General features: G+C 46.6%; 1 protein-coding gene across 2 annotated transcripts in view; it reads left to right on the top strand.

Annotated features, from left to right (window-relative positions):
- Nucleotides 1-13,636, top strand: part of LOC147882172 (SEC14 cytosolic factor family protein / phosphoglyceride transfer family protein) — a 168,909-nt gene that overhangs the window by 55,350 nt on the left and 99,923 nt on the right. For both annotated transcript variants that reach the window (XM_087402027.1, XM_087402026.1), the window contains exon 4: nt 8,177-8,272. In XM_087402027.1, the coding sequence (XP_087258153.1) occupies nt 8,177-8,272 (96 nt within the window). The remainder of the gene's footprint in view (nt 1-8,176; nt 8,273-13,636) is intronic.

Raw genomic sequence — 13,636 nt, 5'->3', positions numbered from 1 at the left:
GGACTCCCTTCGGTTTATTTCCTCAGGTTCCCCTCCAGACATCGTGCTTATCCAGGAGCATAAGCTCTCCCAGGACAGGATTGACAGATGCAAATCCTTACTCAGAGGACAGAGCCGGACTTATTGGAGCTCAGCGGATGGCACGAGGGGAGGAGTTTGCATTTCAGTTTCAGCTAGGTGGGCCTCAGAGATCACCCAAGAGGGTACACTAGTGGAGAGCAGAGCATGCTATGTTATTCTTCATATTGAGAACATAGCAGTTGGTGTTCTCAATGTGTATGCTCCCACGGATCCAGCTCATAGACGTGCTTTTTGGAGACAGCTTAGAGAGTCCCTTCCTCAGGCAGACACCTGGATTGTTGGAGGTGATTTCAACATGGTTGAATTCGCTGAAGACAAGTCGGGTCAGACAGAGGGTGGCCTTTCCGATAGGGAGAGAGTGGAATGGGATAGTTTTGTTTTGCATGCTGGACTTCATGATGCTGCTCGATTGGATGACTTTCGTCAGTTGGCAGACAGTCTTCAGTTCTCTTGGTCCGGGGTTTTCCATGGCTCTCTTTCTTTGGTCAGACTTGACAGGTTTTATATTGGCCATTGGGGTCAGGCCAGAGGAGGACAGATTGGGATATGACCGGGTTATGTTTTATCTGACCATGCTCCAGTCCTATTACAGATTCTTCCTACCTCTCGATTGGAGATCCTACCTCTCGATTGGAGATCGATTGGAGAGCACAGGCTCTATCAAAGTTCCGGACTTTGTTTTTCAGGATACAGAGTTCGTGGAATGGTTGAGAGAGACTTGGTTGTCAGTGGACACTCCTTTGGATCAGGGCTGGTTGTTGTGGGTAGAGGGGGCTTTGGCTAGAGTCAGCAGGGCCTGCTAGTTGAGGGCAAAAGAGGAGAAGGAAAAGCTCAGAATCAGAGATCGGAATGCAAGAGCGGAGGTATCAGACTTCAGAGATTGATTCAGAGTTTTCCTCATTCTCTTTTCATCAGAGGGCAGCTTTCGGACGCTCAGGAGGACGCTCAGGAGAGACTAGAGGAGATTTAGGGCAGGAGGGCCCAGTTGAGGTTTTACTCTCAGTAGACTTTCTGGATTCAGAAAGGGGATGTTCTAGAGAGTTCTTTAGGGCAATGGGTCAGAGATACTCTTCGGATAGTCTTCGTAGACTTGTGGATGAGGCCGGGTCTCTTCAGACGGAGCCTCACCGTCTTATTGAGATCACTTCTGATTTCTATTCCACTCTTTACACCGCTGATCCAGTCACCGAGGAGATGATCAGAGCCAGAGAGGAGATTTGGAGCCATGTCCCCCTGATGGTCTCAGACAGGATGAGTCATGTTTTGGATAGCCCACTATCACTCCTAGAGATCACGGATGTGTTACATGAGCTGCCAAGAGACAGATGCCCTGGGGAGGACGGTTTGTCGCCACTTCTTTTTAGAGCTCTTTGGGATACGATTGGGCCTCATCTACTCTCTGCCTTTTCAGAGGCTCTTGATACATGATCTTTGGGTGAGACATTATGCACAGGTATGATTTGTCTCATCCCGAAAGGGGGAGACAAGACAGTCCTACGTAATTGGAGACCCATTACACTTCTAGGGACAGCCTACAAGATCCTAGCGAAGACCTTGGCTCTTCGCCTAAAGCCTGTGCTGCCAGATATCATCAGAGCTTCTCAGACAGGATTCGTCCAAGATCGGAGTATCTTGGATAACATCTTCACTTTTTGGGAGGCCACTCACTGGGTGAAGGAGAGTCAGCAAGAGATTGCAGTTCTTCTTCTCGATTTTGAGAAGGCTTATGATAGGGTGGACTGGGGTTTCTTGGAGGGCACTATGAGGAGGCTAGGCTTTAGAGATAGATGGATTTCTTGGGTCTCCTCACTTTACTCCCGCTCTTCTAGCAGGATGGTGGTCTGTGGAGGCAGAGAAGTGGCTTTTCAGCTATCCAGATCAGTACGACAGGGATGCCCGCTTGCATCTTACCTTTTTCTTTTCGTAGCGGAGGCTATGGGATACTTTATGCAGGCTACCAATCATGGCACTTTGGGCCTACATCTTCCTATCCGGCAGGAGCAGGAGCTTCTGGACACTGAGTTTGCTGACGACACGGCACTGACAGTTAGAGGAGATGCTTATAGTCTCGCTACTACTGCGGATTCAATTGACAAGTTCTGCCTCGCCTCAGGAGGACTTGTCAATTGGAACAAATCAAAAGGCATTTGGACAGGAGCTCAGCAGGATACCCCGGCTTGGGGAGGAGACAGAGGCTTTGTATGGATTCCCAGAGGCACCTCCACGAGATATTTAGGTTTTCAGGTTGGCATTGAGGTGTCCCCGACGCAACACTTTGCCCCAGTGCTTGAGAGCATCCGGAGAAAGCTAGCCTATTGGAGCACGGCTAGACTTTCTTTGGCCGGAAGAGCGCTGGTACTCAACCAGGTTCTACTATGTGGTACGTTGCGTCATGTTGGTGCTTTCATGCTGACTCGATCCATCAGGTGAGGAGATTGCTCCGGAACTTCCTGTGGAGTGGTGGTGATGGTTCTGAGGACACTAGGGCCAGGGTTTCATGGGATACTATCACTTTACCCGCCTCGTAGGGAGGACTTGGAGTTCTTAATCCTGAGATGCAGAGCAGAGCCCTTTTAGTCAAACTTCTTGTTAGAGGTTTGACTCCAGGAGATCAGCCGTGGAAGCAGTTCCTACTGCATGGGATTCACCAATGCACCCCCAGAGCAGCAGGCAGTGGGCAGGAAGAGTCAGTTGGATCTTCCTGACGGACCAGCATTCTCAGCCTTTCTCACCGACAGGACTCAAGGTGCAGACACTTCGCACAGATCGAGGGGGGGAGTACATGTCTCATGAATTTGAGACATAAGGCTTTGAAGACAATCACTCCCTATGAGGCATGGCCTGGGAGAAAGCCTTTAGTGGACCACTTCAGAGTTTTTGGTTGTGTTGCATATGCCCACGTGCCTGTGGAGTTCAGACACAAGTTGTCAGATAAGGCACTAAAATGCATTTTTGTGGGATATAGTTCACAAACCAAAGGCTATCGTCTCTACGATCCTGCTACACGCAAGATTTTTGTTAGTAGAGATGTCATATTCTCTGAAAGTTCTGCACATATAAATGCTGAATTTCAGATTCCGGACTCTTCAGATGATGTGTTTGAGGGGATGCTTCCTATAGCATTTGGTTCCCCCGCTGAAAATCAGAATTTACAGCAACCTCTGCCAGCTCCACAAGTACAGATTCAGCCCCCAGCTGAATTGGTACAACCTCAGGGTGTGGATGAAGTTGTCAGGCAAGAAATTCAAGAGATACACGCAGCCAAAACAGTCCCGCATTGGTTGCTTCAGACTCTCAGGGAGAGTAGGCTTGAAGCTCCATTGCTTGGTAGAACTCGTAGTGCAGTAAGGCACATGGAGGGAGCTCATTCAGTTGAATCAGCTTATGCAGGTACTCTTCTTGATGAGGAGGAGTCTGAGACATTTGAAGAAGCAAAAGATAATGTGCTATGGATGAATGCCATGCACGATAAATTGTAGTCCATTTATAAAAATCAGACTTGGGATGTTGTGGATTTGCTACCAGGTAAGAATGCCATAGGTACACGGTGGGTTTTCAAAGTCAAAAGAAAACCAGATGGGTCCATTGATCTGTACAAGGCAAGGCTGGTTGCAAAAGGATATGCTCAAAAAAAGGGCATAGATTATGAGAAGACTTTTGCTCCTACATCCAGGATGGCAACCATCAGGTCGGTTATAGCCATGGCTGCAAATTTTGAATGGAATGTTCATCAGTTGGACATTAAAACAGCTTTCCTTAATGGAGACTTGTTGGAAGAGGTTTATGTCAAACAACCTCTGGGCTTTCAAATTTCAGAAAATGCACTTCAGGTATGCAAGCTGAATAAAGCTTTATATGGGCTGAAACAAGCCCCACGTGCATGGTATGCCAAAATTGATGCCTTTCTGACCAGCAAGGGGCTGCACAATAGTCCAACTGAGAGCACCCTCTACATCAAGAAGGATGGGGGGGATATTCTGGTCATCATTCTTTATGTAGATGACATGCTGCTCACCGGATCAAATGAGGAAGTAATTGCAGATTTCAAGACCCAATTGAAAGCTACATTTGAAATGTCAGACTTGGGCTTGTTACATTTCTTTTTGGGGATCCAATTTATTCAAGAGAAACGTGGCATTGTTATGTCTCAGTCCAAGTATGTTCAAAAGCTCTTGGACAGAGTCAACATGCATGATTGCAAGCCTATGTCCACTCCCATGGAGCCGGAGCTGAAGCTTACAATGCATGATGGGGCAATACACGACCTGATATTCAGTTTTCAGTTTCTCAAGTGAGCAGGTATATGCACAGCCCAAAGATTATGCATTGGCAGGCTGTAAAACGCATCTTCCGTTACTTGCAAGGTACTAAATCTTTTGGCGTGATGTTTCCCAGGGGGGGTGACTTGCAGATGCATGCTTACAGTGACTCAGATTGGGCTGGAGACTATGATACTAGGCAGTCCACTAGTGGGAATTGTTTCTTTCTAGGACATGCTTGCATTTCTAGGTTGAGTAAGAAACAATCAACAGTGGCTACCCCCTCATGTGAAGTTGAGTACAGGGCAGCTTTCACAGCGACAGTTGAATGTGTTTGGCTGCGTCGTTTATTTGCTGATCTTCGTCTTTCATTGGAGGGTCCTTCTCCGATTCTCACTGATAGTCAGAGTGCTATAGCAGTGGCAAAGAATCCTGTGTTTCATGCTCGCACGAAGCACATTGAGGTTCACTATCACTATGTCAGAGAGAAGTTGCATGCAGGAGAGATCAATATGATCTATGTGTCAACACATGACAATGTTGCAGACATCTTCACCAAAGCACTTCCACGTGAAAAGTTTGAGGCATTTCGGAGTGCCCTGAACTTATATCCTTTTGGTGATTGATCATTTCCTTGTACATGACATTGGCACTGCAGGGGGGTGTTAGAATTATTATTATAATTCAGCAGTGACCAATGTAATGTAATAAGTAGGTTAGGGGCACTTTTTCCTCATTTAGAGGTTTTTGTCCCTAACCACAGTTAGTTCACTAACTACGGTTAGTGAAGGATAAGGTTTTGTCACTTAGACAAAACCCATCCCACTTCTTGTAACAGTCACTTCTTCTATTGCAAACACTACGTTCAGCTCTCTTGCTTCCTGCTCTCTCATTCTCTTGATTTCTAACACTACTCCCTATTGCACGAATAGTATAGTGCATACATAGTGATTGTGAGCACAAAGGCATTCCAAGATAGGTTGAAGATCATCATTAGGCCATTCCCTGCTAGGAAGGAGGTCCATTTGTATTGTAAAACAATGATCGTAGTAAGTTGTTGAGTGTAGCCCGATATTGTCCCCAAATATACCTGGTCTTTCTGGAATTACATTAGCTGTTGAGTGTATCCGGCCTCTGATACATCTGGTTGAATCTGTACACTAGAGTAGCATCTGCCAAGTTGTCAAACAGCTCCTCTCGCCTGAAGTGATTACCACTGCATGTAAGAAATCCTAGATTTACTATATTTAGAATTGTGCTAAGGAACAGAAAAGAGACTGAGATAGGAGAGAACAAGGAATAACTGTATTGCTTGAATGTCTGTAGGGTGGATGTGATTGTCATCCATACAATTTGGCCTCTCTTATATAGAGAGTGAAGAGTCACACATGAAAAGGTGTGTACTCCAAAGGGTATGTGCATGAAGAGGTGTGTACCCCTTGTGAAGGGTGTGACCCTTGATGAGAGGGTTCATTACAATAGGAATGTCTCTTCATTAGAATGTCTCTTCATTAGAATGCCTCTTGTGAAGGGTTATGCCTCATTAGGAAGTGTCCCGTCGAAAGGGCAAGTGTCCCGTCGAAAGGTCATACCCTTCCACAAGTGTCCATTCATTAAACCATCCATAAGTCTAGAAAGAGAAAGGAATACGTCACAGATCGTGACATCCCCTCCCACTCAAAAGAAGACCCTGGTGGAGATAATGAACGGATGTAGAAAATATCATGGTAAATTCTGAAAATACTGCTGTAAAAGATCAGGGTACTGCTGTAAGTCTTCATCGGACTGCCAAGTAGCGTCGGAGTCGTCCAGATCTCGCCAAAGAACAAGGAATTCCGTGATAAGTCGATGTCGAGTCTCTCGCTGTCGATGGTCGAGAATACGCTCAGGAATATAAACATAATCGTCTTCGATTTCTGGGACATAATCACGTGCAGGAGGAACTCCTTCATCGCCTGGAATGTACGTCTTTAGCCAAGAAATATGAAATGTTGGATGGATTTTACCCCATGATGTGGTAATTCCAATTTATAACTTAAAGGTGAATTTTTCTTGACGATCCGGAAAGGTCCATAGTATCTTGGTCGCAACTTAGGAAACACAGACTTAACCGTCTTATAGCGATGTGGGGCTACAAATAATAGCACCATGTCACCAGTGTTAAATTCCAGGTGACGTCGATGTTTGTCGGCAGACCGTTGATACCGCTCTTGCGCTTTTTGCATATGATCCCTGACTTGCAGTAAAATGTCTTGCATTTCTTGAACCAGTTGATCAGCTAGGGCCACTCGATGTTGAAGTACAAAATTTGTTGGTACAATCGGAGTGTGTCCATAAGCTGCTTGGAATGGAGTCATGCTGATGGCACTATGGAAAGAGTTATTATAAGCAAACTCAAGGAGTGGTAGATACTCTTCCCAGGCGGCGAGGCGTGACTGAACATAATGTCGAAGCATTTCTTCCAGAACTTGGTTGACTCTTTCAGTCTGGCCATCTGATTCTGGGTGGTAAGCTGAACTGAACAGTAGAGTAGTACCCAAAGATTCGAACAGTGAAATCCAGAAGTGACTGGTAAACTTAGGATCTCTGTCGGATATGATATTCTTGGGTAATCCATGGTGTCGGAAAATGTGTTGTATAAAGAGTTTGGCTATGTCCGGGGCCTGTGCACTGCTTTTGCAAGCAACAAAGTGTGCCATTTTGGACAAGCGATCAACAATTACCATAATCTGAGTATTACCTCGGGAAGATCGTGGTAGTGTTGTAATGAAATCCATGGAAATACTTTCCCACCTTTCAGTTGGAACTGGAAGAGGCTGAAGAAGTCCTGTTGGAAGTCGTCGACTTGCTTTCATTTGTTGACAAGATAAGCAAGAGGTAACCATGTTGATGACATCTCTTTTCATCTGAGGCCAGTAGTATGTTGCACTGAGTAACCGATAAGTCTTATTGATGCCTGGATGGGCAGCATAAGGAACTACATGATGCTCTTTTAACAAAAGACGTCGAACATCCTTGTCATGTGGTACACAGACGCGATCTTGATAATACAGAAGGTCGTCCGTATAAGAATAGGATGAGAAAATCTTCTGTTCGGAAGTCGAAGGTTGATCTTTGGAAAGAACCATGGCTGATGCTAGAGGTAACCTGCTGAGAGCATCTGCAACTACATTGCGTAGTCCTGGAATGTACTCAATGGTCATGTGAAAGTTGGCCAGAAACTCAACCCAGCGTGCTTGTCGAGCGTTCATGACTGGCTGAGTAAAGATGTACTTTAAAGAGTGATGGTCTGTTTTGACCACAGAGTCGGCACCCATGAGATAATGTTTCTAAGAGCGATAAGCATGTACAAGAGCAAGAAACTCCTTATCATAGACTGGATATCGGGTTTGGATATCAGAATGTTTATGGCTGTCAAAAGCAATAACTCTGCCGTCTTGCATCAAGACTGCTCCTGTAGCGATGTCGGAAGTGTCGGTCATGACCTCAAATGGAAGATTTGGGTCAGCAATAGCCATAATTGGTGTGGTAGTGAGTGCTTGCTTGAGTTGAATCATGACTTTCAAAGCATATCAATTTTGATTTTTCCCCAGATTCTATGAGCTTGTGTTTTTTTTTTGTTTAATAGTCATTTTGCTGGCAGTAGTGCAACTTGATGTCCTTTGCTGTTCCTTGATGTTCAAGTGAATCAATACGTGTTGGCATTTGAAAGCTTAAGATGTTGCTTGTAAAAGTGGAACAAAGGAAAGTTGTTCTTTTACATCATAGAATAGAAGGTATCATACATGCACTACGAAATGGGACTTCTAAAAAATTAAGAATCCCAAACTTTTCAGGGAACATGTTGAGACACAAAGAAGTTGGTTTGGAGCTAAGGAATTACCAGTATTAAAAGAGGACCTCGAGAAAGCAGGAATTACTTTGCCTGAGAGGTATGCCTCTTTATACACATATTTCAGATATTTAATCGAGTTATGCTTGCTAAGGTGCTGTTTATGAGTGCTGCTGCCTGCTCCGCCTAGCCCCATCCCCACTCTTGCAGCCTCTCTTCCCCTCCCTCCCGCCCACCCCCTTTCCTTTTCTGTCCCCTTCCCAGTCTGCTTGGGGATTGCAGAGTGTTTTTGGGCTGGTCTTCATTCTCCACTGCCCCTGCCTTTGCTGGGATGCAGTGAGCAGGGGATAATAGTAGACACGAACTGTACGTAGATTGCCAAATAGAATGAAATGAAAGTACAAGCCGCTTACAGATCTGGGGCACGGCCAACGGGAGTGACAGTGGCACTTGTTTGTTGCAGCACCATAGCTAGTGGCTACACAGATTGACAGCCATCAATGCTCCATCACAGGGTTTAGGCCACCGCAGCCTCATACCCCCTCTTAGGCTTGACGTCTCTGCTATTTCCAGATGACCATCACAGTGCCGCTAGCACCCATATTCTCCTTGAGCTATATCGGTATCGTGTACATTGTGTGAGCGCCATGAGGTGGAGTCAGAGGAGCACTTTATCTTCCATTGCCTAGTCTACTATGAGATTCGTGGACGATACCATTGCCTTTTCAGAGACGTGTTCGAGCCTCGAGGGCATCTCCAGACTCCTACTTTACCCAGAGCAAAGATGCTTGGCAGCTTTTATTCACGAGGCAGTCTGGCATAGAGATTGTCCCATTAGATCGTCCTAGAGTACGATCTCAGAGTTCTTCGAGGCAGAGCAGGTTGCTCTCCAAACCACCAATAGCAAGAGAGGCAGAGACCCTGAGACCGAGACGCGGCACACTCGACAGAGGACAGACGCACAGACCACTCTCACTGACAGCTCCTCTATTTTCAGACCTAGGGTGTGGCCAACCGGGGTTACTGTGGCGCTCGTCAGGCGTCGGGTAACGGCCAACAGGGTATGGCGGATTACTTATCAGATAGCATACAACGATTCCTTGCCTACATTGCCTAGTCCGTCATTGGGTGTATCTTGACGTTTTGTATGCCTATTGTATTGTATTGGATGAGACTGCGTCTCCATATGAGGATGACGATGCCAGGATGGGTGTATATGATTATGGTGGACATGTACGATGATATCACTGACTATGTCTACACAGTTTTCTAGCATGGGTTAGGATGCTCGCTTAGTAGCTCCACCCTTTTGCTCTTTGTATCAGGTTTTATTTCAGTCTCATAGACCCATCTCTCTCTCTCTCTCTCTCTCTCTCTCTCTCTCTCTCTCTCTCTCTGTTCCGTCGCTCAACGCTCAATGTAGCCGTCCGTCTCTCTCTCTCTCTCATGTCCGTCTCTCTCTCTCTCATGTCCGCCTCCCGTCCGCCTCAGCCTTTTGTCTCAGCCAGCGATTACCTCAGCCAACAACAAACATACTAACCCTAACCCTGAGTTGGGCTAAACCCCCAACCCAACCCGGGGGCTAGGTTCAGCTAGGGGGCTCAATAGACAACAAATTATGGACTGGCCTACCCTCTCCTCCAAGTCCCCCTCAACTCCTTGAACCTCCATCATGACTCGGTACTCTACAGTTGCAGGCATGACACCCTCTCCTTATGCATGGAATTACCAACAAGAAGGCTCAAAACGACCCATCCTTGGGCAACAAGATCAGATTTTTTATTTGCAGCAGGCAGTGAGAGAGCTACGATTGGAATTGACAAAAGTAAAAGCTCGACTTCACATTCTGGAAGGGCCTGGTAAGCAGGTAGTAATTGATGAGGCTGTAAAATCTTGTAAGGATTCCCCCCCTACCTCACAGCTAGTCTCTACAGTCAAAGATCTTGTTCACATTGAAGTACAAACTGCTGAGAAGGAAGTGATTGTGGAAGTGAATACCAAAGCAAATAAGTCTGATATTCAAGCAGAGATTAAAGAACACGAAGCTAGAAGTGATAATGCACTGAAGATTAGAATAGGGGGACTCCCAGAAGATTGGTACAAAGAGGAGGACACATATAGTGAAATATTGACAAAGATCAAAGCAAGCTTGCCCAACATTGAATGGGTGGATGATGATGAGCAGGATGACGACGACTCCAGGCCAACTTATATTATGCACTACAAAGGTCATGCAATCCTTACTTTGAAGTCAAAAGATATACGGATCAAGCTCCTTCGACAATCTTACAAGTTGAAGAGTACCAAAGTATGGATAGCAGAGGAGCTTACACAGGCTCAACTCAAGAATAAGGCAATTGAATTAGCTAAAGTCAAGGCTGCCAGAAAGGATGGAAAATGGGCAGTTTACCGTGAAGGCGTAGCTCATTCAGAGAGTTTAAATCAAAACCAAAAGACTCTCAGTCTTAAACTGATGTGTGGCTGTTTACTCTTTCAGATTATTATGTAGGTACTCTAAAATAATGTGGGTTGCTTTTGCACTCCTTGGGAGCTGCCATGTGCCCTCCCTAAAGCAGATGCACTAGAGGGTTTCTTGCTGTCCCATAGACCTTTTGGTCTCCAGTGGATGTTAATAGACTTTCTTTCTTCTCTGTAATAGCTAGTACGATGATGAGTGTAAGGCTTTACGCCGTCAGCTCAGATTCGAAACCAGAAATAGTCTTCCGAGCGAACCAAAGACGCTATGCGAGTACCGTCGACTGGTACACAGAAAGAAACCAAACTTTGTTCAGTAACAACTCTAAGGACTTTTGGCAGAGATTTCTACCTCATCACTCACTGACACCCAGGTGTGGTTTGATTATGCACGCACATTCTATGGTATCCCCAATCAGCCAGCCCCTAACCTCTCACACATGCCACGCCCCGCATCCTGCACCCTCTTCACTAGGGGAGGGGTAAAGGATGCCGCAATGAAACTTCATAATGGCTGAGCGAAGGATCACGAGGGACTATGCACTGAGTTCATTGCATATGGGATTAACCTCCTAATCCCGATCTTAGCAAAGCCATTTAATGAAGCTGTTTATTTAGGGTTTCCACGCACCTAGACCATTAACACTATCTCACCCATTCACAAGGCAGGGGATCCCATGTGTCCGGAGAACTACAGGACCATTATGATTGGACATGCCATGTCCAAGATTTATGCATCAGTACTTGATTCCGAGGTCAACAGATTTGAAGAGAGTCGAGGACTTAGAGCAGCAGGGCAGGCCGGATTCCGACGCGATCATGGGACCATGGACCACATTCTCACGCTCAGATATATCATTGAGGAGGCGAGGGCACGGAAGCAGAGGGTTTACAGTTGCTTTGTGGATTTCCGCAAGGCATTTAATACGGTTCCGAGAGCCTGTCTCATACGACGCCTGTAGGATTTGGGTTACAACCAGGAGATCATTTGGGCTGTCATGGCACTTTATGAGAGAGTTTTAGGTAGGATCTGGGTGGTCAGACGAGATCATGAGCACTATCGGGGTCAAACAAGGGTGTCCATTATCGCCTACCTTGTTTGGCCTATACATTGACGAGCTTGAGAAAGTGATGCAGACACGGGGGGTAGGTTGCTCCTTGGCGGGCACGTTGATCCAGATATTGCTTTACGTAGATGATGTGGCTCTCTTGTCTTCCTCAGTAGATGGCCTCTAGAGATACCTTGATGGACTACAGTCCTTTGGTGAATCTCATGATTTGAAGGTCAACCTGGGCAAAACCAATGTTATGATCTTCAATACATCTCGAGCCGTCATGCGCCTTGGAGCAGTCTGGAGCAGTCCACATTTGATGGGTCACTTGTTGAGGTAGTTTCATCATACACTTATCTTGGGGTCGTCTTTTCCGGACCCACCTTCACTATGAGACCCGCGATGCAGGCACGCTTGAGCAGAGGATATGCTTCATTGGCTAGACTAGAGAGGTAGTGCTTTCGCTCTCACTTTCAAGATCCACGGACCAAAGGGTTTCTTTTTGACTCCTTAGTCCGTCCAGTGGGGATGTATGGCAGTCCATGCTGGGGGCCAGACTTGTCAGATACAAAGTGGGTCAGGGTGGAGCGGCTATAGGTTCTCATGTTATCACGGATGATCCGTGGTAAGCCATCCATTCCTCACCAGATCATTCGGGCGGAGTTTGGGTCACCCCCATTACAGCTAGATGTTGCATTTCAGGTCATCATGTATTTGTACCGAGTCAGGGACTATGGGGATTACACCTCTGGGCGTAGTAGGCTACCCTGGCTAGCACTGTTCTCTTCTATGGCACTTTGCAGCAGGAGGAGACCAGAGGTGCTGGTATGCATGCACAGAGAGATGGTTCGAGGGGCTGGGGCTCCACATGGACATACGACCCCCATTCCAGTACAGTATGGATGCTCCGTTTTCTCCCCTCCTATCACACGAGGTCAACCATGTTATCCGTGAGGATCTATAACAGTTACACACATTTTGGACCTAGCTGGGCCCGAGTGATCTTCCAGTGAAGCTGGGCTTCTATAGAGATCACTTCTTACATATCAGAGCGGAGGGTTTCATTGACCCACCAGGGTACACTCAGATTTATTTACCCCTCACTGAGGATCTCCCTTGGGCGGTTCCGGGTCTCTTCACATAAACTTCGTATCGAGAGCGGCAGAGCAGAGCGACTACCTAGGGAGAGGCGCATATGCACTTTGTGTGACATGCAGGAGGTTGAGACAAAGGAGCACTTCATCTTCAGGTGTCTTGTTTACTATGAGATCCGTGGGCATTTCTATTGCCTCTTCAGAGACAGTTATGGGGATTTGGCCCGATTCATCTCCTACCCAGACCAGCAATGTTTGGTAGGTTTCGTTCATGAGGCACTTAGACTCCGCGAGAGGGTACTTCGAGCATGGAGACAGGAGCAGATTTCTTCCTTGGCTGATCCCTCTTAGAGTTCTATCACAAAGTTTTTCCAGCCAGATCACATGGACCCACACGGGATGAGGCCTAGACATGACCGTGATCCGGAGCCTGTGACCCGACGGCTCAGACAGAGGGTTGACACACAGATCACACTTGGGGACATCCCCTCCATGTTTAGAGCCAGGTCTCGCTGGACGGGGGTCACAATAGCCCTGGTTAGACGCAAAGCTATGACCAGGAGACATGCTAGGGCTGCACCTTTGAGTGGCCGACAACACTCTATTGTCGACTTCATGCCCCCATTGCCACACCCACCCTGATGTCTTGATGGTCGCCTTACCCGCTCAGCCTCTCTCTCTCTCTCTCTCTCTCTCTCTCTCTCTCTCTCTCTCGGACAATAACCAACCCCACATGGACAGCCTTGCAGGGAGCAATACTTACCTCAGCCACGTAAACATTTGGAGCAGCAAATGCAAGAAAAAAGAAACATATCAAAGGGTTACCACACAAGAAATGGTATG

The sequence above is a fragment of the Dipteris shenzhenensis genome, chromosome 30 (assembly GCF_047967505.1).
Source record: "Dipteris shenzhenensis isolate YYH24624 ecotype China chromosome 30, Dip_SZ_1.0, whole genome shotgun sequence".
NCBI lineage: Eukaryota > Viridiplantae > Streptophyta > Polypodiopsida > Gleicheniales > Dipteridaceae > Dipteris > Dipteris shenzhenensis.
The sequence above is the reverse complement of the archived record's forward strand: the minus strand, read 5'-3'. Positions and strand labels throughout refer to the sequence as shown.